The sequence below is a fragment of the Dicentrarchus labrax genome, unplaced genomic scaffold (assembly GCF_905237075.1).
Source record: "Dicentrarchus labrax unplaced genomic scaffold, dlabrax2021, whole genome shotgun sequence".
In the NCBI taxonomy this organism is placed as follows: Eukaryota; Metazoa; Chordata; class Actinopteri; family Moronidae; genus Dicentrarchus; species Dicentrarchus labrax.
The window spans coordinates 33,435,079-33,459,141 of NW_026136711.1; the positions used below are offsets into that span (position 1 = coordinate 33,435,079).

The 24,063-nt window shown below is 43.0% G+C and overlaps 1 protein-coding gene across 9 annotated transcripts in view; it reads right to left on the reverse strand.

Moving 5' to 3' along the window:
* The window catches only part of chd6 (chromodomain helicase DNA binding protein 6), a 101,252-nt gene that overhangs the window by 7,089 nt on the left and 70,100 nt on the right, over nt 1-24,063 (reverse strand). For 3 of the 9 annotated variants that reach the window (XM_051415087.1, XM_051415088.1, XM_051415086.1), the window contains exons 20-45: nt 23,089-23,253; nt 22,748-22,927; nt 22,169-22,279; nt 21,197-21,399; nt 20,469-20,549; nt 20,207-20,325; nt 19,314-19,473; nt 18,539-18,628; nt 18,130-18,233; nt 17,718-17,847; nt 14,060-14,138; nt 13,188-13,245; nt 11,506-11,878; nt 10,575-10,783; nt 9,735-9,832; nt 7,560-8,387; nt 7,203-7,457; nt 6,399-6,714; nt 5,228-5,926; nt 4,433-5,041; nt 4,071-4,264; nt 3,104-3,400; nt 1,214-1,849; nt 735-974; nt 343-483; nt 94-198 (exon numbers count right to left, since the gene is read on the reverse strand). In XM_051415087.1, coding sequence (XP_051271047.1) covers nt 94-198; nt 343-483; nt 735-974; nt 1,214-1,849; nt 3,104-3,400; nt 4,071-4,264; nt 4,433-5,041; nt 5,228-5,926; nt 6,399-6,714; nt 7,203-7,457; nt 7,560-8,387; nt 9,735-9,832; nt 10,575-10,783; nt 11,506-11,878; nt 13,188-13,245; nt 14,060-14,138; nt 17,718-17,847; nt 18,130-18,233; nt 18,539-18,628; nt 19,314-19,473; nt 20,207-20,325; nt 20,469-20,549; nt 21,197-21,399; nt 22,169-22,279; nt 22,748-22,927; nt 23,089-23,253 — 6,480 coding nt within the window. The remainder of the gene's footprint in view (nt 1-93; nt 199-342; nt 484-734; nt 975-1,213; nt 1,850-3,103; nt 3,401-4,070; nt 4,265-4,432; nt 5,042-5,227; nt 5,927-6,398; nt 6,715-7,202; nt 7,458-7,559; nt 8,388-9,734; nt 9,833-10,574; nt 10,784-11,505; nt 11,879-13,187; nt 13,246-14,059; nt 14,139-17,717; nt 17,848-18,129; nt 18,234-18,538; nt 18,629-19,313; nt 19,474-20,206; nt 20,326-20,468; nt 20,550-21,196; nt 21,400-22,168; nt 22,280-22,747; nt 22,928-23,088; nt 23,254-24,063) is intronic. The other 6 variants (XM_051415089.1, XM_051415094.1, XM_051415092.1 and 3 more) reach the window with 6 other exon arrangements.

The window sequence follows — 24,063 nt, forward strand, 5'->3', positions numbered from 1 at the left end:
GGAAACTCAAGGGAACAGTTAATTACAACAGTAAGGAGTAAGACGAGTAAGAGGTCATAAGAGACAAACACTGTTAAAGCTTGTTTTACTCACAGAGTGTTTGACCACATCAGCCCAATCTGGAGCTACATAGTACTCTGAGTTAGCATCCAGCCACCTGGAAAGTTCCTTTATGGCCGGAGCCATAGCACCACCAAGCTGCAAGGCAGGAAAACCAGTACAATATTACAACAATGATATCAAGTCATATAGAGGAGTTTTCCTGCATTCTCAGCTTTATGGCAGCCTGCATTATTCATGCTGACCAACTGATGATGTACATTGTGTGTGTGTGTGTTCTACCCTGCGTCCGGTGCCACGGTGCACAACAGGAACCCTCTCCTCCCCCGTCAAGGAGTTGATATCCAGCTTGGTGGGGTCTTTACAGCGATGCCTCCTCTGCTTGGGACGTTCAACAAAACCATGTAACAGACCTGCTCCAGACTGCAGAGAGGGAGAGGAAAGACAGGAAGGACAGGAAGGATGTACAGGGGGAGTAACAGAGAATCATTTTGATGTGTATCCTTAAAAGAAGCAGCTCAAAATGGTCAACAGAAAATATCAAAAAAGCCACAGATTCTGTTTTAGCTGCACACACATAACCTCCAGCACATACACTCTCCTGTCCTGCGGCTAACACCTTGCTGATAGAAGCAGTTATAGACTGAAATAGCCAAACGAAACCTCTGACTTACATGAGCAAACGCAGGGAGATCCATGCTGTAGCCCGGATTCTGCCTCAGCCACTCGATCAGGCCTTTGCTGGCTGCCTCTCTGTCGATGGCAATGATCTCTGGCTGTGGAGGTGTCTGGGTCGGGGTTGGGGTAGAAGAGGAGGACGGTGTGGGGGGGCCGGCGGGTCGCTCTGAAGGAGAGGGGGACGGCGAGGAGGTGGAGGAGGAGACTGAGGAGTGGCTGATCACCTCCACCCGGCCCTGCAGGTGGAAAGACACACACACACACACACACAGACACACAGACACACACACACACACACACACACAGGTGCAGGTGTTTTTAACGGTTTGAAATTCTGAGGAGGGAAAAGGATTTTCCTCTCGATCTTTTTCATTTACCTGATGACTTTTTTACCCATAATGCCTCAGGTGTGGTCTCCCTTCTCTCACACTGAAGCACATATAACAATAATAACAGGCCCTCCTCCTCTACCCACCTGTGTCTCTGGGAGGTGCAGTCCTCTGCTCTTGGTGAACTCAGAGTACAGTGCCTCCACGTTTCTCCTCCTCCCTCTCCTCCTCCTCAGTGAGTCATCTCCCCTCAGGCTTCCGTTAACTATTTGCCCCGTTACAGGATGGATGAGCCCGGCCTGCAGTATCCCGGCCATGTCGATTCCCACAGAGCCCGTTAGCGGAGCTGTGATGGGGGGTGGCGGCAGCTTGTGACTGCTGCCAGCACCGGCGCCGTGGTGGCCGATTCCCGGCGCAACCACAGCTTCTCCCGTCCCAATGCCACTGGTGGTGCTTATTTCTCCGGACGACTTGGTTAGATCAATGGCAGTTTCTTGCCAACCATTAATCAACATGGCTCCTGTACGGTGTGAGGGCGGGGCCACCACAGGAGTAGTACCACTGGAGCTTGTGGTGGTAGCCGTGTGGCATGACGATGCTGATTTCCCAGCTAAAACCTTGGCAGCAGCTGCAGCAGCAGCAGCTTCATAGTCGAAAGACCTCCGACCTCCCGCTCGTTTGAGCTCGGGGAGGTAGGGAGGAGCCACGAGCCTCTCCTGTAAGAGAGGCAAGGAGGTGAGGCGCCAAGCTCCGCGCCCGCATGCCCCGCCCCGCTGCATGTACTGTCAGAGTGGACAGGGTGGGTGAGGGGTAGACAAGAATGGGAGAGAGATGATGGCTTTGTTAAACATACATATGGACTGAGACACAACACAGTGGCGGCTATCAACCAGACCTGGGTAAAACCCATGAGCTCTGCACCTCAACACATGTTTAAAAGTTGATTTAGATTCTCCTCTCTTTAAGTCTTCGGGTCTTCAGAATTCCGGGTTTGTTTACCTCTGAAAGTTTGGGATATGGAGTAAAATAAGTAGCTCACAGCCCATCTGTTCTCTGTCTACGGTGTGTAAAATGTTGGAAAAGATGCCTTTGGATTAAACAGACTGTACAGCAAATCAAATTGGGTGTAGATGTAGTTTTCATTATCCTTTAATTTATCTCCTTGATAGAAAGTTAAAGAAATGCAGGTGTTATGCAAGTTTCAACGGGTTAAATCGAAGACTTTTTAAGCCCATTATGAAAGCAATTTAAGATCCGTTTCACATCCATACTGATAGAAAAAGTAAGAAGGATATGAAGGAAATTGTTTAGTTTGTTATCGTTACAGCATGATAAAGTTTTTTTCCCCCAAAACACATTTAAAAGACTGAAATGTTAATTCCATTAATTCAATCAGTCAAAATGTTTATGTGTTCATGTTTAAGACATTTTAAGGCCTAAAATTCTTGATTATTGAGTTTTTGTCTTTTTAAGACACCTTTTATAGCATGACTATGCGCCCAAGTCTGATATCAACATGTATAATATCAACAGTAGACATTACAGAGACAGGGAACTTTACAAAAAAGCAACAAAGCAATGGTGTGAACGAGAGGTGCCCAGTGCTTCCTGGTCTACATTTGACATTTTATGTGTGTATTCTGACTAAACAGTGACAGACCAAGTTCAGTAAAGACCTTTTATATGTTGCGCTATAAATCTAACAAAGATTTATTATAATATATATATAAGATATATTTACATTCTATACTTTAATCAAAGAAAGATATGTGCAGATTTGTTTTAAATGGAATAGCAATACTCTCTGGGAGCACAAAAAGAAAGAAAGTCGATGAAGCACTTTTACAGAGTCCTTGTAAGTCTGTCAGCTTAACTATTAGCATTATTAGCAACATTAGCAGTGCAAACTGGACACCAATTGTATGAACCATGGCGTGAAATAGTGGAGATACATGTGGACAGGTGATAGATGCAGATAGATATGTACAACAAAGGGAGATTTCATTCATTCAGAGGGTTTAGAGGGATGTTCTCACCTTAGGTAGTCTTGTGAGAGGGGGAGGGATGGAGAACCCCAGTCCAGGGTTGGCCTGCTGAACCCTGGCCTGGCTCGGGACGGAACTCGAGGCCGTGGTGGGGAGAAAGCCGGCTCGGTGGTGCTGGTGTTGGGCTAAACTGTTGGCCAGGCAGGAGTTGGCAGCCAGGGAGCCGGGTGAGTCGTACTGCTCGCTGGACGAAGGCCACTTCCCCTTCAGGATGGCGTGGCAGATGCTGTCCAGGCGGTTGATGATGACCCGGTCCTGCAGGGAGCGATTCAACAGCAAAGGGCTGAACTAATGGCATGAAGATAATGTGAATGGGTCAGCTTTCTTTTACATTTCACTTAAACTCTCATTCATAATGAGAGGAAGTGCATTAATGTTCAAAAACACCACAGAAGGAAGTGCTCATGATCTTTTTTTATTATTATTTAAAAACTAAATCTTGGAATTCATCTTTTTTGATATAAAAAAAAAAACTGAAAATGGATTAGAAGATAATAATAGCACAGAAATCTCAGTGAAAGTGGGTTTTTATGAATACCTCTTGCAACAAAACCACTCTAGTTAAACTGTTTGTGTTTTATTTACATAGATGGACTCATTTATATTTTCTACTTATTTTTCTCTATCTACTGCAGGAGGACTTTCTATGCTCATCAACATTGCTCTCTGTAAACTACAGTAGTCGTTGCAGAAAACACAACTTTTGGGTTCCTGGTGACACAATATCAATGGGGAAAATCTTACAAAGAGTATTTTTGGTTGAAAATCATTAAAACCTAAAAGCAGCCCTTACATATAGCCTACTAAAGGACTGGAATTCACAAAGAATCACAAAGAATAAGTATTTGCATTTAACTCATAATTCAGCAAATGATTTTGCGTTGAACATCTGAAGTCTTGCGATGCATGTCATGCAAAACAAATTCTATAAATACAGACATTTTAGACATAACAGTACCTTCGGCCACTCAGAAAACGAGTAAAGTGCTTTCTCCTGTAAGAGCTGAGCGATGGTCGGCTCCCTGGTGTCGTGGAGGCTGTCGGGAATCTCACACATGGAAATAGGAGCAGCGAACCTTGGGCTGCCCACATAGCCCTCTACCACAGGCACTATGGAAGAGGATGACGGGTGTAAGCTCAGCAATGTGCCTCCTTTTTAGAATCAGAGCATTTTCCAACATAATTAAAAGTCTTACAATCACAACAAGAATGGAAACATCACAACACAGAGCTGTCTGTGGTTTGCTGTTAATTGTATCATTAAAACGAATAGACTTTGATGCAGCTCTAATGTGTATAAACCTCTGAAAAAATGTTTACCTGGTGTAGTTGGCCTCTCCTCCTTCACTTGACCTTTCACCAGACTTCCCGAGGTGTCGACCAGCCCGTCCACCTGCTCCAGCTTCGGGGTCAGGACTGTGCTGTCCGCCTCCAACAGCTCTTGCTTCGTCTCAGCTTTGATCTCGGGTAAAGCTCTGAACTCCAGGCCCTCTGGCTTGGCCTCAGGTTTGATCTCAGAGCTGTCTGGGTACGTTGTGAACTCCAAACCCTCTGGCTTTGTCTCCGTCTTAAGCTTCGCCCCATCTGGGTAAGCAGAAAATCTGAGAGCTACTGGTTTTGCTTCAGGTTTGATTTCGGCGCCCTGTGAGTAGGCTGCAAACTGGAGGACTTCAGGTTTACTGTCCAAGCTCTCAGGTTTCATAGGAAGGCTGAGATCTTCAGGTTTGGTATCCAGTGTTTCTGGTTTGACAGGATAGTCTAACTGCTCAGCTTTGGTCACCAAGTCTTCTGACTTAACGGCGTAGGAAAAGAATTTTCCATGTTTGACCTCAGAGCTGTCGGGATAGACGTCCTCTGCAGCCTCTGTCTTGGTCTCCTCCACCTTGATTGGCAGCTCCAATTGCTGAGGTTTCTTCTCACCACCACTGTCTGATAAAAGAGAAAATTGAAAATCAGATGGCTTTGTGTCAATACTATTTGCAGGTAGAATAGGCAGAATTTTTATTTTATTTTGCTCATGCAGGTTGTTTTTGTTATCCTGATCAAGGGGGAATGTCAAGGCTCTATTCTTACAGTGTCTGCTGCCATCTGGTAAAGTCAGATCTTCTACTGTACCTTCATAGTTTTCCTGATCCATGGACACTTCAGTTTTGACTCCAGCTCCGCCGCTGCTGTCTGTGGTGCTTTCATCAGACTTTGATGGGACTGCAGGCGATGAGACAGAAGTAGTAGGGCAGGAGGGCTGTGTGTATTCTGAGTAAATGCTCTCCAGCTCCATCTCATTTGGTTTGGCGACATGTTGTTTCACAGCCTTTTCTGCTGCGTCATCACAGGGTTGAACCACTGAAACATCCATGAGAGAAACGTGATCCATCTGCCCTTCTGAGATCTCATCCACTTGATCTGCAAGATCCCCTGAACCATCCTCTCTGGAATCTTCTGGAATTCCTCCCACTCGTACAAACTCTCCAGCTGCGTCTCCCATTAACGTTTCAGCGTCAAGAGAGCTTTCCATTGTGTCTTCCTCTACTGTTTGATACAAAATCAACCCATCCACTTCCTCCCCAGGCACTTCAATAGACACGGGACACGCAAGGCTGCCCTCCTGCCCCAGCTTCCCAAGATAAGGGTGCACATGTTGCGGTAACTCCTCTTTATGCTCTGCTTGGTCAAAGCTTTCCTGGAGGTCTTGAGAAAGTTGGTTTGAGACCTCCATCCTCTCGTCCTGTTCCCTGAGGCCCGGCTCTGGCTCTATCCCATCCATCTGTGGTACCTCCATGGGTGGATTCAAGACTCCCAAACTCTGGTCTGCACCTGGGAGGATAAATGATTAAGATGTTAAGTAGTGCCTGGCAATATTAGTTCAATCAAAGTTAAATCATGTGTAAAGTTAAATTAAAGCCACTGTACAAGTTCTAATGGTAAACATTTTTTTGTGGAAAAAGAACATAGTCCCAGTGGAAAAATTATAAAGTCTATGTGTTCACATCGTCTCAGTGACACCACTGGGGGTCACCAAAGTTTTCAGATCCAACACATTGTGGCTTTTAGGGAGTTAGGAGTAGTATTTACTTTTTATCACCCTGCTAAGGGTAGATTTCTCTTTAAAACATAATTTAGACTGTTAAACAATAGAACTGGTTAATTTGTTCGGGTAGATTATTTAATATGCTTCCAGAAGGACACATTTTAGGACACAGTCTCTAACTCCTTTCCTGTGGTCACTTATGTAAAAGGAATCAGTTTTAGAATACATTGTGGACACTAAAGGTGCTTTTTGACATACCTTGGTCTTCATCACACTCCTCATTGTCCAGACTTTGATTTCTTAGTTTGTTCTGCTCCATGGTGGCTATAGATAAGTCTTCCACTTCGTCTTCCTCTTTGTCATCAAACTCGAACTCTGCGCCTCCTTCCTGGCCCTCTCCTTCCCCCACAGGATTGGTCAGGCTCTCAGCGACGTCAGAGTGGCCCAGCCTATCCTGCGGCTCATGGGCAGTGATGTCAGACAGAGAGAGGGGAGGAGGGGGTACATAGGGAGGAGGGGGACTCGCTGACAGGTCAGTTTGATCTGCGCTGGGCTCCTCGCTCACACCAATTTCCTGAATACATAAAATAAAAGTGTCAAAATCAGATTTACTCGAGCCTCAGAATCATTTTACTAAACACTGGTTACATAATGAGTTTTTGTTTTTTGTTTTGTACGTAAGAAGATTTTAGTCTGATGTAAAGTATACCAGTGGAACATAATTCACAGCATTGAACATCAGTGTGGTCTTGTTGTGTGGTCTTATTTTGGTCTGTTGTCTCTCGTTACTTCGAAATTAAACACTGTTCCATAATTCTAACAGTGATTAGAGAACAGAAGGTCTCAGGGCTCATCAAGGAGTTATAGCTTTAAAATTTAAATGTAAAATGTAAAAAGTCAATTTTTTCATTATACATTGTTTTTTTCTTCTTGTTTCTTTCCTTTTTTTCCTGTTAATTATATATAAATTATTCATTTTAGAGTCATTAACATAATATAACTGTTAATCATTTACTCTAAGCTGCCAATGTTACACTGGTGGCACTGGATCCAAAAACCAACCTTGAAGAGCATGTAACTTGAGGACAGCGGCTCAACAGAATCTTCCGCAGAGGGGTGGGAAGGAGAGGATGAGGGCGGGAGGCCCAAACACTCCTCCAGAGTTCCACCTGCCTCCCCTCCTCTGTCTCCCCCCTGTGTCTCCTCGTCCTCTTCCTCCAGGAAGCCAGTCTCCAGAGTGGAAGGACCCAGGATTGGATCAGATTCATTGAACATGTGGTGAGCTGGACTGGAGTGGTCTGTGCCGTCCCAGGGAGCCTGCAGGGACGAAGGTGATGGACAAATTAAAGACGACGATGCATCACACAATTTACCAGGTCACTACTCAAGGAGAATGGAGATTTAAATCATGGTGCTTACCTGTAACTGATCCAGCTCCACTGACGGTGCCATCAGTCCGGTTTCCTCTGAGGAGCCCTGCTCACCAACAAGCACGTCACTCCTTAGTTTTGAATCAAGGTCTGTTCCCCCAACACCGTACGAATTGAGCATGCTTTGACCTCCTGTGGCTGAATTGAATGGGAACCCGTTGAGGGCGTCTTTGGATGCCTTCCCTCCATGTAAAGCTTCTGCAGACATGGCGTCATGGTGCAGCGAACCAAGCTCCAGAGTTTCATCCAAAGGAGGACAGTCGAGGAAATCTCCCCGTGACCCAGGAACTATTCCCAGACTCGGTGAGGAAGAATTGTGGGCATCCAATGGCGGAGGGTGGAGGTGGGGGTGAGAGGAGGAGGAAGGAGACGGAGCCGATGTTGGCGCCGGGTGATGCTGGTGATGATGATGGTGGTGGTGAGAGGACTGGTGGGGATATTCAGGAGGCTGGGGGGAGTGGCCGGAATCATACAGACAGCAGTGAGGGTGAGGCAGCTGCGGATGAGACGAGGAGGAGGAGGAGGAGGAGGAGGAAGAAGACGAGATGCCGGGATGAGTCGCCAGGCCCGGATGGTGAGCGTGATGATGACTTTGAGGATGAAGATGAGAGGGGTGTCCCCTGACGTAGTTCCTGTGAGCCTCCAGGAAGCTCAGCTGGGGGTCGTTCAGGATGTAGAAGTCGGTGCGACTCAAGCCGTGGCGTGCAGCCCCGATGAGGAGGTCACGGTCGTGTTTGCCAGACTCCCACCAGACTGGGAGGTAGAGGGAGGGGCGGCACAGCTGGAGGCGGGCCGACATTAATGGGTGACGGAGAACCTGGGGGAAAGATAGATAGTTCAGAGAGCGGGAAAGCACACCATAAAAAAAATAAAACAGCATGTTGTAAAGAATAAAGTGAAGTTCCATTGACGGAAAAAGCTAACAATAACGCCACGGCAGCGTCAGCTATGCTTTTGTGGACCACCAGCTTCATTCCCCACTGGGAGAGTTTCAGAAGCAGAGCATTTTTGCCAGCCAGATTTTATAAACACGCTCAGATTTGGTAATTTTTTCTTGATTTATGTGCTACTACAATGGGAGGCTCACAGCAAGCTACGTAGTTTCCTTTGTGTGTATTTTTACTTATGCCGCTTCTGTATCTGACTCCCTGCCAGTTAATCTGCTCGGTGTTGCATAACACACCTTCAAAAACAGACAGTATTCTCTGTGGAAAAGAGCGGAGGCTTCTGGGACCATTCTGAAAAGTGCGGTTCTGGTGGAATAAAACATTGTCTAAAACTGCAGCGTTGCAGCCAGAACACATCACAGTCTGTGATGGTCATCTTTAATCTACAATTTATCAGTATAACACATCCCTAAAAAGGCAAAGAGCAGACACTTTCTGTTTGTTTTAACCGCTTAAACCCATTTTTACTTGGTTTTCATTGTCTGTATTTATATGAGTTACAAAATGTCCAAAATATCATGGCTAGGTTAGGCTAGCCAGAAATGCCTTGTTTGACATGAGAATGGTACTTAAACGTAAAAGTTTTGGTCTGTTTATGTGCTTACAGCAAATATCTAAATGTGAATAGATAAAAGTGTCCACTGATGTAGGAACAATGTTGATGGGACATTCTGAGCCTTAGTAATGTAAAAATAATTATCTCTCTAGTGTAGACGAAGAAGAAGTATTGATTGTGTAAAACCCCCAAAAAGCTAATTTTCATGAACTGTTCTCCTCGTTTTGTTTCATTATTTGTTTTTGGATGAATATGTTTTGAGCACTGGCACTACAGTTCCCATCATGCTTTGGATGATGCAATCAGGATGCAACAAAAGCAGCGAGTCAGCTGTGGGCATCACTGTGACTATAAATGTGCAACAACTGGATCACTTCTGACACTGAAAAAAAAACAAATTTCTATGTAGATGGATGTCCGTCTTCACCAGACGTTTATTTATGACACAAGAAGAAGGGAGCTTTTGCATCGATCGGATGCTCCACGTAAAAAGTCAAGAGTGATGAATAAGGTTTATTTGTGCATCAATCAATGCACCGACACAAGGTCATTCCAGACTCTACACAAACAATGGAGACAAACTTAGAAGTAAACTTTCTGAGTTTGAGCTGCAAGAGTGAAAACTAGTATTAATGATGAAGTGTTTCTTCAAACAGCCCACCTGCTCTCTGATCTTTCGGAGCAGCTCGATGCGGTATAAAGTCCGGGCAGCTCTCTCTTCTGTCAGAGGCTCTACAAGCACAGCTGGATCCACCAAACCTGGAAGGAACGAGAGAGACCGTCAACACTGGCGCGGAGGCAGGGAGAGACACGAAGAAGGTACGAGGGTTGAAGGCAGGAAGAAAAATAAGCTCAAGCATGTTTGTGTGTGCACTGTGAGTCACTCCTGTCTTTGATGAGTTTACAACTCCCACACACATACAGCAGTTTAACAGACGTGTGTGAGTGTATTATACATCCTCCTGTCAGCCTATCATCGAAATATATAGCTAATCCTGATTTTTATCATCGAGTTGAGAAGATATGCAATTTATGTCCACATGGAAGGGTAAATAATACCCAGTTTACATTCATTTGAGGGGTCACATTCGTGATGATACAATATTCATAACATTTTTATTTACAATTTAAAATGTTCTATATTTTTATGATTTGTTTGGTGAGTTTTTATATAATTTGATGTAGTTAACTGTCAAAGAAGAGCAAATGAATCCTCCCACCAGCAGGGGTCAGTAATGTTCCCCAGAAATGGGGTCTGCAGCTACACCCCAATGAGGACGATGACTTGTAAATAATACAGTGTGTGTATTTATATTTAAAAACCAGCCAACTGTGGCTATCAAACAAAGCAGCAAATCCTGGGCTTCCTGTCCTTACCAACATTTAAAACAACCACAGAAACAAGGTGGTAAGTTCAGTTCATTGCTGATGTTTGTGTCAGACCATCGGTGTCAAGTTTAAATAGCACATGTCTGTATGTTTCTGTGACTATACACAATACCTTCTTCCTTCCTTGGAGGCAGTTTACAGGCTGTCCGACACATGTTGACGAACGAGTTGAAGTATCTCTCCAAACTCTCGTCCGTCTTCCTCTCCAGTCGGGCCAGTGCTCTGAACTGGGACCAGTCGAAGGTTTTCCTCTCCGAGTCGTACACCACCCCAAACGACGACACAGTGCGGTAAAAATCGGCTTGTTCTCGACGAGTCCACCTTAAAGGGGGTGGAGGAGGACAAAGGCTGTTTATGTTTCAAATATATTCATGAAGTTTTCTATTAGGGGTGTTGATGAAAATGAGAGACACAAACAGATGCTTCCTGAAGTTGAAACACCCAGACTTCAAAATATCCTGCTGTGCTTATGTTTTAAACAAGATGCTGGAGGAAGATTTTTGCTTTGAATACATACTGAACATTCACACAACTAATGTCATTTAAAGAGTAGGAATAATGACTATGTGTAGCCAGTAGGCTTCTTGCAATAAACCAGATGTTTGTGTTGCTCTATGGGAAGCTGTCTGAAGAGCGCTTTTACGAAAGTTCTGTGTGATGTGTTTAAGAAGAGGAAGAACTGAATATAAAGTGGTATATTTAATCTTATAAGTGTAAACTTTATATTTTGCTGTCCTTCAAAGTATCTTCAAACACGAAAAACTGACTGACTGACTGGTGAAAATAATTTTCATATTTTAAAGTGTAAAATGTGATGTTTTGAAACTTTATTTTAAATTAATTTCCTGAAACAGACCTCCACGATGCACCAACGTACTATTTTAAATCTGGCACAGCTACCTGCCCAGCAATACCTTGTGCTTGTATCTAATTATATCTAATATAATAACATTTGACAGTATTAAGCGATGCTGTTCCAGAATAAAATAACACAGAAATGCAGAATTGGTTTCTTTCTGCCTCTGAATTTCCAACTGCGTTACCTCCTCTGCCACTCCAGAAAAAGGGGGTCAGGCTCTGTTGCGACCACAGAACACCGCCTCAGCTCTTCACCCAGTTGCCATGCCAGCGGCCCACCAGCGTGATGACTGTGAGCGGCTCCAGCTCCTCCCATCCCCATGCCAACGAGGCCGTCGTGAAGCATGAAGTCGTGCCTGAGCAGCGGCTCGCGGCGCAGCGTGAAGCGCTGGTAGGCAGTGATCAGGCGGCGTAGACGGGCCGTCAAGGCGGGGCCAGTGGGCCAGAGGGGCCGGGCTTGGACGACGTGGAGCGACGCAACCCCGGTGCCTGTTCCTGTTGTCGTCGTGGTGACCAATGTTCCATCCTGGGCGCACAAGTCACCTGACATCTGGGAGTCTGTGGAGACGAGACGCACGTTTTTTGAGAATCAGGGCTGCTGGAGTGGTACACAGACTTTTGCTACTACATTTAGAAAGTTCCTCATTAGGAAATAAGGAGATATAATACAAACTCACCCTGCTAGCATAGTTTGGTCACTACTTAAAAAGTACTGAGACTCAATGCCTGGTTCCATTTAAAAGCAGAACCTTGCTCTATGATTGTATTCAACCTCACATACTGTATATCTGAATGCCCACTTCATTTTCCAAGAAGATCTATTTGTGAGAGGTTTAACTTCATAAAAACGTAGATTCCAGACATTTATTTAAAAAAAAAAAAAAAAAAAAGAGGACTCTGAACAGATCATTTAACAGAACCTGAAATCCCCACTAGAAACCACAGAACTTGAGCTGAGTCAATCAAACATTGTGTTTTTATACCCAAATATACAGTCTTAAAGGACCAGTGTGTAGAATTTAGTGGCATCTAGAAGTGAAGTTGCAGATTGTAACTAACTGAACCCTGCTCGCATCTGTATTTAACGACCTGGGAATAAGAAAGGACTATGAAGTGTGTAGGAGAAAACTACGGAGGCCCTGAAACTTCTGAAGTCCCAACACAGCTAGAGTTTGGTTTGTCTGTTCTGGGTTACTGTAGAAACAGTGGACTGCATGGAATGTAGTAAATGTTAAAGACTGGACCTTTAATGCACCTGCATCTTCTGAATACAAAAAGTTAATAGAGTACAGATCATCTTAACAGTACTGTATCTCTCATTTATACCAGAATAATGAGTAACAGGGTATTTGTATCTTTCTCCAGAGTACCATTCAACAATTAGATTTGCATTAAATGTACCCACTGAGACACTGAGCGCCATTAAAAGGATCAAAACTAATTTCACACACTGGATCAGCCCGTACTCTGCAGAGCATGAAGACTTGAGCTGAAAGGTGAAATGGGTTTAGATACAGTATGAAACATCATGGGAAGGCACCTCTTGGACTGCATAGAGGGGGAGATGGAGTGGAGAGAAAGTATATTATGTTGTCTGACTCATTACAGAAAAATTAAAATGACGAATTGTAATGGAAGATTAAATTCCCTTTAATACCTGCAAATGTCACGACATAATACAGCTACTACTTGGCATGTATTTATGTGCGTCTGTGGATCTTTAATGTAAAGACGCTTCACTGTGTTTGTGTTCTTGTTGAGATTCTCCTGTTCAAGTTAAGTTATGGAGAACATTCTCCCCAAAGACGCATGCTGTACTTCTTGATATTAATAAAATATGTTAATGTAACTGCACAGTGTGTCTCACCTGGACCTGTACTGTCAGGCTTGTCTGAGGTATCTGTGCTGGAGCAGGTTTCCTCTCCCTGTGAATTAAAGACACACAAATATCAGCAAAGAGAAAAACATCAGCATGAACACATGAACAAACATGAGAGAACAGTACAACTGTAACACATAACTACAGCAAACCAAAAACTTTTGTAATACAAAAAAAAGAAGAGTAATGATATTTCCTTTCCTACAAAAGAAAAACATACCAATCTTATAACTACTGGTCTCATATTGAAAGGAAACTTTAAAAACCTTTTGTTCATGTTTAGGATTATTTCTGCAGCATTTATAGAAAAGTATGTTGCACATTTTAAATGACAAGATCATTGAGATGTACGTTGCAGCTCAGGGTGCAGATAGTTCCCCTCACATAAGCATTTAATTAAATCTTCCACGACAAGAACGGATCAGGTTTTTACTATAACATTTAAAAATACAGCGGTGCAGAAAATGTAGTTGCACGGCAAAGAGAAAAGAGAAAAAAGCTAAGATAGGTGAAACCTGATCTAATAAGCAATAAAAAAGATACCAGAGATTATATTTTACACATCATCTGTTCTGGTATTAAAAGTGTTGTGTGATAAAATGCATCATTACCTAACTACACAGTTGTTTTTACAGTACCTAGATGCCAACTTGGAAGGATCCAAAATTTTAAAAATCCCAGAAGAAATCTTAACCATCACTACACAAAATTAGACTTTTTATCTAAAGAGACTACAGTGAGTGAATCTCAGGTTGTATGCGAGTGAGTGAGTGAGTGGGAGAAAGAGAGCGCGGATAAAAGACAGAGAGAGAGAGCTTTTTAAACGCTAATGTTGCATCTCAGGAGAACTTCCTCTTCACCTTGCTGCTCTCGTCTCTGTCCTCCCCTCCATCAGCTTTGCTTTCAGTGTCGTCCTTCGCCTCCTCAGTTTTGCAGACGCTGTCAAAAGAAGAACAGACAAGTGCAAAAAAGCTTTAATACACACGGATAATCTCCTATTGAGCTCTCCAAGTGTACGACTGAGGGCGACACATGTAAAGGCAGAACTAAATGGAATAGAACACAGGAAGTGTAAACGCACACTCCATGACAAACTTGATGCTTCATTGATGTTTCACTGAAGATAAAACAGGAAATGATGCAGAGATACAACAAAGGGCCTGTCAGAGTCTAACCTGTCAAAATGTGATCAGATGTAAAGAAAACACATTAAACATGAGACAAGAGGGTTACGCTTTGCAACTGTTCTATGTTGAAAGAACCCTGGAATAAAAGTGTCCTGAAGCCCCGAAGAGGAAATGTTTTTAAACCGATAACGAAGTGTTTAGCTGACAGTAATGTATGGATGAATGGAGGAAAACAAGAAAAAAACACAATGTGCCTTAATAACAAAACACAGTATTACTAAGGCAGAACAACAAAATAAAACCAGTGCTACATCTTGTTTCATCAAATGTTTAAATCACTGTGAATACAGTCTTTGTTAATGCCAGATATAGATATTAACAACATTATAACAGGGCTGCCCAAAGTGGGGCCCAGGGGCCAGATGTTTCTAGTGGAAAGAAATAAAATAATGTTTTTTTGTGAGGTAAAAATGGTATTTAAATATGTAGGATTCCTAATTATCTTTCATTATCTGAGCACAGCAGGCACTGACTATATTTGCAGTAAGTCAGTCAATTTTTGCATCTTTGAGTTTTGGCCCTTTAAGCCCCGGTTTAGAACATATAAACATATTCAAATTTAAAAAAACACAACAAACAAAACCAAAAACCAAAAACACAATGGTCACAGTCACAGTTTGGAAACAGGTTAGCTTCAATATGGCTCCTCAATGACCGGGCTTTAATATTAATATACTGAACTGTAACAAACACACAAAGCTTCAGGAACAAACCAAACTCGGAGGGATGTTAAAAATGAAAAATCAAATGAAACTCCTCCTCGCTCCTCATCTTTGTTTATCCTGGAGAAAAACTTACTGCTCGGGATCAAAATTCTTAATTTGTTAAAATGGGGATTTTAGATTTTTATGATCACTTAATTTTTTTTTTTTTTAACAAATGATTCATTTCGGTCATTGCTCTGTAAGCTGGTTTTAAAGATGTTAAGTAGCCCTTGAAACCACTTTTTTGTTATAGTTCACAGAACAAAGCAGTTCTGGAGGAGCTTTGTCACGTCTGAAAAAATAAACCCGTCTATCATCAGTTCTCTAAGCCTTGGCTCGAATTATGACAATTTTTATTTTACAGAAAGCCTGCGTTACAAATGAGGTAGACTGGGTTAAAGACACGCAACCGTTTATCAGGCAGGGAGGGTTTAATGATACTATAGTCAGTATATCTCACTCTCTGCTGCTTCAACTAATACTACTGCAATGCTAAATCACTGCAGTGTCCCTTCAAATTTTAATTGTAAAGCAGGTGGGATGCATTCTGTACTGCTACTTATTTCAAATGTATTCTGGATATTTTTAAACCTATTTATTAAGAACCTGCAGTAACCCTAAGCACACAAACAGTCACTCACTTCTTCTTCTTCTTCTTCTATAAAGACTGAACGATCTTTTACGAGGCTCCCTGTCCAAATTCTAAAACTTTTAAGCATCATAAATATCACATTTGTTTTCCACACCCTCTGTGCCCGCTGTGGTGCCGACTCCACAGGTAGCAAACACTGTAACACTTTTTATGAATGTTTTATGCAGGTTTTGAGCCATCACATTTACTGTACTACAGCCTCTGTGTTCATCCTTTTAATGTCTCCCTTCTGCGTTTTCATTTATTTTTCCCCTTCAAACCTGTGTAGGAAGCCTGTCAAGTTAACATTTTGAGACTCTTCCTGCCATCACAGTCGCTGTGCTCAGCTGGGAACAACTTCAGGTTGAACAGGTAACAAAGCGAATGACAACTTCAATTACCTTCAGGAAGAGGATCAAAGCTTCCTGTGTGTCTCATTTTCATAGTTCTGCTGTCAGCCGGAACAGCAGCACCCAGAAAATACATTTCCCACGCTATGTTTTCGCTTTCCTCTTTCTCTGTCAATTATTCCTCTCTGGCTTGTGTGGGTTCTTCCAGCGAGACTCGTGAGTACGGTCAAACTACCAGAAAAATGACTTGTGAGGACAGTTAAACACCATAAACCTTTTAGAGTTCAGTGGTAGGTTATGGCAAAAATTAAATACCTTATGGAAATACACCTGCAGCTGTATGTGCATGTCAGTCTGATATCTATATATATATGTATCTCTTGCCCAATGTATGTCTATCATTACAGCACGCTCATTGCTACGGACACAATTAGCCCCCTGATGTCACCTTTTGCTTGTATATTTGTATTTCAGTGTGTTTGTAATCTTGTTCTTCGCACTCGGTATGTAAAGCAGGTGTGTGGGCGGGGAGGTGGCAGTGTCGAAGAAAACAAACATGGCATCGGAGGGGACAGGATGTGTTTTTCGCACCAGCGTTGGCACCTGCTGGGAACGCTACTACAGAGAGGAAAAGAAGCGACGACTGCTGGAAGGAGGAAGTGGCTCCTGCTGGAGATCTGCGGGGAAGACGATTTGTGAACATACATGTGTGTCACTTTTGTACCATTCTTTACTATATGTGTAAGACCCTCTATGCCTGGAAGCTCCATAGTTACTGTGTGTCGACTACTGTATGTGCTATGTTAATTAAAAATGTCTTTAGGAATATGTGGCAGCACAGGTCCATCGCCGGTTGGTTTTTTTGTTGAGATTTTTGTCATTTTATTTTGCTAATTTAAAGGTCTGCCTCGTCAGAACGAGAGCTGCTGCTTAGCGACAGACATTCACACTGACACACTAACACAGCTAGAGCCAAAATATTTTCACATCCAACTCTGTGAATTACGGTTTTATTTGGACCAGTTTGACGACAGTGATTTACAGCGGCCCTGAGCAGGACTCCGGGGACGACGGGAGGCATGAAGCAGGAGAGGAGCGAGAGGGAAGTCGGGCATCAGAAAGGCAGTGACAGCGTGCAGAGGAAGAACATTTTCACATCTAACTCAGACACTACCTATCTGCAGAGTTTGAATGAAGTGGGATTTACAATTACATCATCATTTGGCCTGCGCTGGGGGTCTGAGTTCAGGACTATAGAAATGTAGCCACAAGGTTACATCGCTGCCTTTGTCTATCTCTCTCCTCTGTTCACTGTCTGTGTCATGGATGCATACTGAGCTGCAGGTCTGTGTTTGTCTGCTCAAGGGCAGACAGGATGACGCTACACTTCCCTCTCCTCATTCATTCTCTATGCATCTTGACCAATGATGCTCTTTTAGTTCTATTTTCTGTAAGTATATTCAACACAGAAACATCACAGTTAGATGGAGAAAACATAAAAGGAAAGGAAATGAATCTGACAAAGGTGGGAAACCATTCATGTGGGTTTAATGTGTCTGTATACAGTACTGTATGTGCACAGGTCCTACCTTTAGGTTTTTCTACTGTGTGTGAATGTGTGTGTGTGTGTGTGCGTGTACACGTACCTGTCAGCCATGTCGGGGACCCCCTCCCCTCCTCCCTGTTCAGCCGACAGCGCTGTGACGTCTGGCATTCCCACTCTCTCCAGGAAACACAGGTCTGGATCCGCACGCATGGCGTTGTACCGCTCGTAGCCTGGTCAAGGACACACATTGACAGACACACACCCCATTAAAGCACAGGAATACACACACACACACAGACACACACACACTGTGGGCACAACACACAACACGTACATAAATAACAGATGCCACATTTGTGCCCTGAATGACTTTCAGGACAAGCAAATTTCCACTGAATTATGTTTAAATCATAACTGTGCTCATGAGAAAATAGTCATAAAAGAACATTTTTAAAAACCTACAATTTTGGTGACAAGAAAATGTCAAAGTGAAAGTTGACAGCAGTCCTCACCGTGTTTGTGGACTCCAATGAGGAGAGACTTGTCAGCATCTGCGTCCCACCATGAAGCTGGAATCTCTATGTAGTCGATGTCGGGTAGTGATACCTCAAGTTTACTGTCAACACAAACAGCCACACATGCAAACAATCAATCAGTGCTGTCTGTGTCAAATCAGGACACTGGAAACACAGAAAACATTCAGGCTGTCAATCATACATCTTTCTGACTGTTTGAAAGAGTGTTTAACTCTCACTTTCAGTTTCATCTCGTACATTTTCACTCCACTGTAAACGAGCAGAAAGCATTCAAAGAGCCAATAAATCATTATGTCAATCTCCCGACAGATTCTGCATTATGTGTCAGTCCAATAAAGTTTTGTTTAGCAGTTACAATATGAAGAACATTGTGCTCGCTCCATACCTGGCAGGTATTCCCTCAGGAGCTTGATTGGCAGCCTCACCCAAAACCTCCACCTTTAAGTAGTACAACATCCGCACCCTCAGTAGCACCCTGGGGAGAGAAAGGGGGAGAGAGAGGGGGTTGTACTTTGTCTCATAAATGCACCACAGTAAAAGAATACTCTCTCACTCTGAATGGACTGCAGTTCGGTTTGTTCAGACTGGTTAAATTACTCCACAGTGTGTGACTGTAAAGCGTTTTATTAGTGTTTTGTTTTTATGCTTTTTTAAATGTCTTTCTCCCTTTTTTTTTTGCAGATGCTTTGTAATCTCTGCAGCTAATCAGAGTCCTTCCGTCAACACGCTTTCTGAATATTAAATAAATTACCTGGCCTCACAAGCTGATATCAAGGAGTAAACGGTTCATAAAAACAAATAAATAGTAACATTATAATATAAAACATTTAACATTTAACAAGCGCACCGTTCTGTTTCTATACTCATGCTTTGTTGTCAAAGGCGTTTATAACACTGCTGTCTTCTTAAGCACCTCTGGTTTACAAGCAACTATAAATTGCTACAAATCACTGATTACTAGTCAATTAAATAAAATGACCTTTACTGCTGATTGTAGTGTTTCTAGTAGCTGTTGTTCTGCAGCTCATAAATTACACATCAAAAGTAGTTAAGATTGGTAACATTAAAGAAGCACAGAGAAAAAGGTCCAACTGTTATATCATCACCGTAGACTACTGTATAATTATCCTGTTAATTAGAGTTGCGATTTGTAAACCTACTTGTTGCAGTGTTGTTTGAGGTGTTTCTTGTAGCTCTCGTCCTGAAGAACCACCTCGGGGTTACAGTGGACCAGCCAGTCAGCGTTCTTCACCTCAGGAACATTCAGCTGATTCTTCAGCTTCTTCCCCTTCCGACCCCGAGGAACTGGGGCAGATAGACCTGGGACGAAGAGGGACGGAGGAGGAGGGGTAAAATAACTACACCATTAAGGCAAATCCACCATGGATTTCTATACTGCACTACATGCCAACATTTTAATAAATATAGGCAATACAGTGCTTAGCAGGGTGGGTAAGGTAAAAATATCCCTTCAATATTTCATCTGACAGAAACATTACAGTTAAGTTAAAGGTGAATTTTACTGTTTACAGGTCTTGAGGAGCTTGTTGACCAGCACAGAGAAATGCATTCTTGACATGAACAGCCAGTCTCAGGTCCAAACTGACAATGAATGGATGTGTGGAAATGATCCTGGGGACATGTACAGTAGTACAAGTGGTAGGCAGACTCATACCGGAGCAAAAGTGGCTCAGGATGGAGCAGGAGACGAGGCAGGGCTCCAGCTTTCTTAAACATCCGCTATACACTCCATCCAAAATCCTCCCACCGCAGCTGGAAAGAGGTGAGCTTACTAGACCTCTGTATCTCTGCTTGAAGCTAAATTTGCCGCTGCTAGCATCTAATCAATTAAACTGCTGATGATCAAGTTTTGTGGCTAATGTAGGTGCAAGGTTATGACGAGAAAAAAGAATGTGTGGAAGAAAGAAGAACAATATATCTGGTCCTGCTGCATCGATTTTCATCACAGGTTAGAGGGGTGCAATGCTAAATCAGGGGACCGCACTTAAGGTCCAAGGCTAACATCAGTGCAAGCTAACAGTGAAATACTAACCAGAATGATTGAGCAACGCCTGGTCCTGGCCTTCCTTGGTGGGTGTGATCAGGTCCCAGATGAAGCTCTTGATCTTATCATCACCTTTGTAGTGTCTCAGGCAGTAAACAAGCAGAGCCCTGCATAACAAAAAAGAAATAATAGGGCATTACAGCTCTGATCCTGGTGGTTGCTTGTATGACTTAGAATTCCCTGTAATTCCTTTGGGACATTTCAGAACCTCCGCAGGGTGAAATAATGTAGAAAGACTTGCTTTCCTCACCTACAGATCACCTCCATGTCTCTCTCTGCCAGGTGCCATTTAAACCGACCGTGGTTTAAGATGTCCTTCCACCGACCCCACCTGGACAGTGAAGGATGGAGAGGGAAGTAAAAATGCAGATAAGGAACAAAGGAGACAGAGAGAGACAGAGGATGCAGCAGGTCACAGAGAAGGATGGAGAGCAATAAATATTTATCTGTTCAGCTGAAACATTAAACAATAAGTGTGTGATCACAAATAGAATTTATTCTCCTGACTTCAAACCACAGTGAAGATTGCTCTGTTGTATTTTGTCTCATTTATGTTCACTCTTGAGCTTGCAACAGACCAACCTTGTAAACAAAAGATATGAGCTCACAAGGAGCTTTTTATTGGACTGAGTATTAGTGAGATGTCATCCCACAAGGTTTATGATTTTGGCTGCAACGTGTGAGAGATGTGTGTTCACGTGGTTTAGAAAGAAATGAAAAACAGTCACTTAGAGTGGTTGGTAATCATTTTTTTTATTCTAGGCTGTCCAAGGAAGAGGAACTATCAGCTATCAGTCTGTGCACACCTACACTACAAAACTGGCTCATTCCTCTGCTATGGAAACGCTCTCCAGCTTACATGCTCCAGGAAATATTTATTTTTGTTATTTTCTGCCAATTTAACTGAAGCTTCTTGGTGGCCTGGTGTGTAAATGTGCAGCCAAATATGAATGATTCCTAAAAAGTCTCAGGTCGTACCCGAAGATGAGCAGATTCTTCTCAACCCGGAAGCACTCGGCACGGAGGTACCGCCGGCTGCGCTCGCCCAGGCGGCGAGTCCTGCACGGCCGCTCCTCTGAGTCGCTATCCAGCTCTGAGAACTCCATCAGCTCGTCGTCCTCGAAGGAGTTGTAGTGACGAGTCTGCTTCCTCACCCGAGGCGTGTCGATCACCAAGGACTCCTGCAAGAGAGAAGAGTTCAGTGTGAATGAGATGATAAAGGTTGACTTTGTTGTGACGAGACGAAGCGGGTGAGGAGTTATTATCCTCTGGTTGTATTCAGAAGAGAGGGACACCTGAGGAGAGACCAAAAAACAAACCTGCACATTACTTCTGTTCACTAGGAGTGTCAGTTATTAGGGATTCAAGGCACGAGTCATAGTCCACACACACACACACATACAGACAAGGTATGAAGACAGTAGCAGTGCTTGGTGTGCAATCTGCTTCATTCATTAAGGCAGTCCATCTGTTAAGAGGGGGATGGGATGGGGAGGAAAAAGAAGATGGAAAAGGAAGAACATGATTCCTTTTTTTCTCATTTCTTACTCTCATTTCCATCCGGCAGTTGTTTACTCTTTTCCCGATTTGGGAGCTCAGCTTAAATTCCCCTCCCTCCTTCTTTGCATTCACTAACTTGAATAAGATGCCTTTTTTTCCAAGCCTTATGTTGTTCCCCATCTCAAGCACTCCTCTACTCTCCCTTCTTCTTACCTTTACATGATGGGAATAAAACTCCCGTTCAGTGGTTAATGTCCGACCTCTTTCTCCTGTTTTCCCAGAAGCATCCACCTTTCTTTGCTCCCTTCTCTGTCACTTTCTTCACCTTTATTTCCTTCATCTTCTTATTATTTTTGTCTCTTTTCTTTCAAACTCCTTTACTTCCTTTTGCTCCTTTCATCCTCTCCTGCATTTATTCTCAAATCTGTTCCTCTCTCCGTCTGTCTGTACCTTCTCGGATTTGGAGTCGATCTCCACCTCTGCGATCTTGGCCCATTTCTGCCAGAAGTTGGGGTCGTCCAGAGAAATGTCCGTTCTGTTACCAGATGAGATGAAACTGGCCTGAGGAAAGAAAAACAGAAAAGACAGAGTAAGAAAAAAACAGAGTCATTCAACCAAATGTTTGGACTGAAGCCAACTGCTGATTTTTTCCCACAATAGGATCTTCACATTTGATCTGCGTGTCAAAATATTCCAAGTATTCAGGGCTTCCTCCAAAGAGCATCAGAAACAAACTATGGAACAAAATAAAACATTTGAAAAATCTGTCTGATTTAAGGCCTTCACTAAGACAACTGGACAAGATTGGAGATATGCGTTGACAAGGTTACATCTACCGTCTCAGACATCACACACTTAAGAGAGATAGAATCAAACCACACCTAAACATCTGTGCTCATGCTGTCATTTTCTTCATAAAGGATGGAGAAGGCTAGGGCTGAGGTCAAGGGTTACGGCGTTGACCTTTTTCCTACATTAGATCAATATGTTGTCGTTGTTTGTGAATAGATACGTTTCTGGCCTTTCTACCTTAGCAAACGTTGACCCTTTCCCTTCAGACTGGATGGTGATGGTCTGAGTTCGTCTCTGAAGTATCTGATCAATGTCTTCCTCGCAGAACTTGGAGCCCTCGTCTTCTTCGTCCATTAGCGCTCCGTATGCTCCTTTTTTCAACAAATCCTCCACTTCTAGCTTAGAGAGCTGCTGCACCTGCAGCAACAAGAAGCCACATTGATTCTCTTTTTCTTCCTCAGATTCACAGTTGGTAAACAGCTGACCACATCTCGGAAGAAAAGCTTTGAATAAATACGTTGCAGCATCCAACAATCTCGTACAATCCAACAAAAGACTAATAAGAAGTAATCTCTCACCCCGTTGAGGCTTCCTTTGCGGTTGATGTCTTGGAGAACGGCCTTGTCCAATCCCAGCTTCAGACTGGCCTTGTCAAACATTTCCCTCTCGTAAGAATTCCTAGTGATCAGTCTGTAGACTTTCACCGCTTTGCTCTGGCCAATCCGATGGCAGCGTGCCTGGGCCTGACAGCAAAAAAAGATATGAAATATAACTGCAGGACTCACTGGTGACAGTGTCAGAGAGGAGGACAATGAACAAACTGCTGGACATTATTGACAATGCCAGCCACCCCCTGCACACTGTCATCAGCAACCAGAGGAGCCTGTTCAGTGAAAGGCTGCTCCTTCCCAAGTGTAGGACCAACAGACTCAAGAACTCCTTTGTCCCTCGTGTCATCACACTCTACAACTCCTCACTCGGGGGAAGGAGGAAATAGGGTAAAGAGGACAGAAGGGAAGGAGTGGTAGCCACTCTTCTTCCCTCTCCTCTTTTTTTGTGCAATAACTTAATCCACCGCTTAAGTGCAATAATTTAATTTAACTGCTAATTTCTGCTAATGTCATTTATCCACTGTATAATAACACAATGCCACATACAGTCCTATATATTTATCTATTTATCCTCTATACAGTTCTCTACATTTATTTTATTTTCCTTGAATTTTATTTTACTTTTATTCTTATCTCTACTTTCTATATTTAGCTAAGAGTTTATTGTTTACTTTCTATATTTAGCTAGATTTATTTTTTTTATTTTTTTTTTTTTTTATTTTATTTATTAAGTGTTTTGTAAGCTGCTGGAAATCCAATTTCCTTGCGGGAGTCATCCCAAAGGGATCAATAAAGAGAAGTCTAAGTCTACGAACAGTATAGCACATCACTATAATGCATTATTACTGCGTTTGCGGTCGAACCTAAGAATGTGTTTAGATTAAGGACCACAGTAGGTGACTGATACGAAACACTTATATTACACCGTACTTCATATGTAAC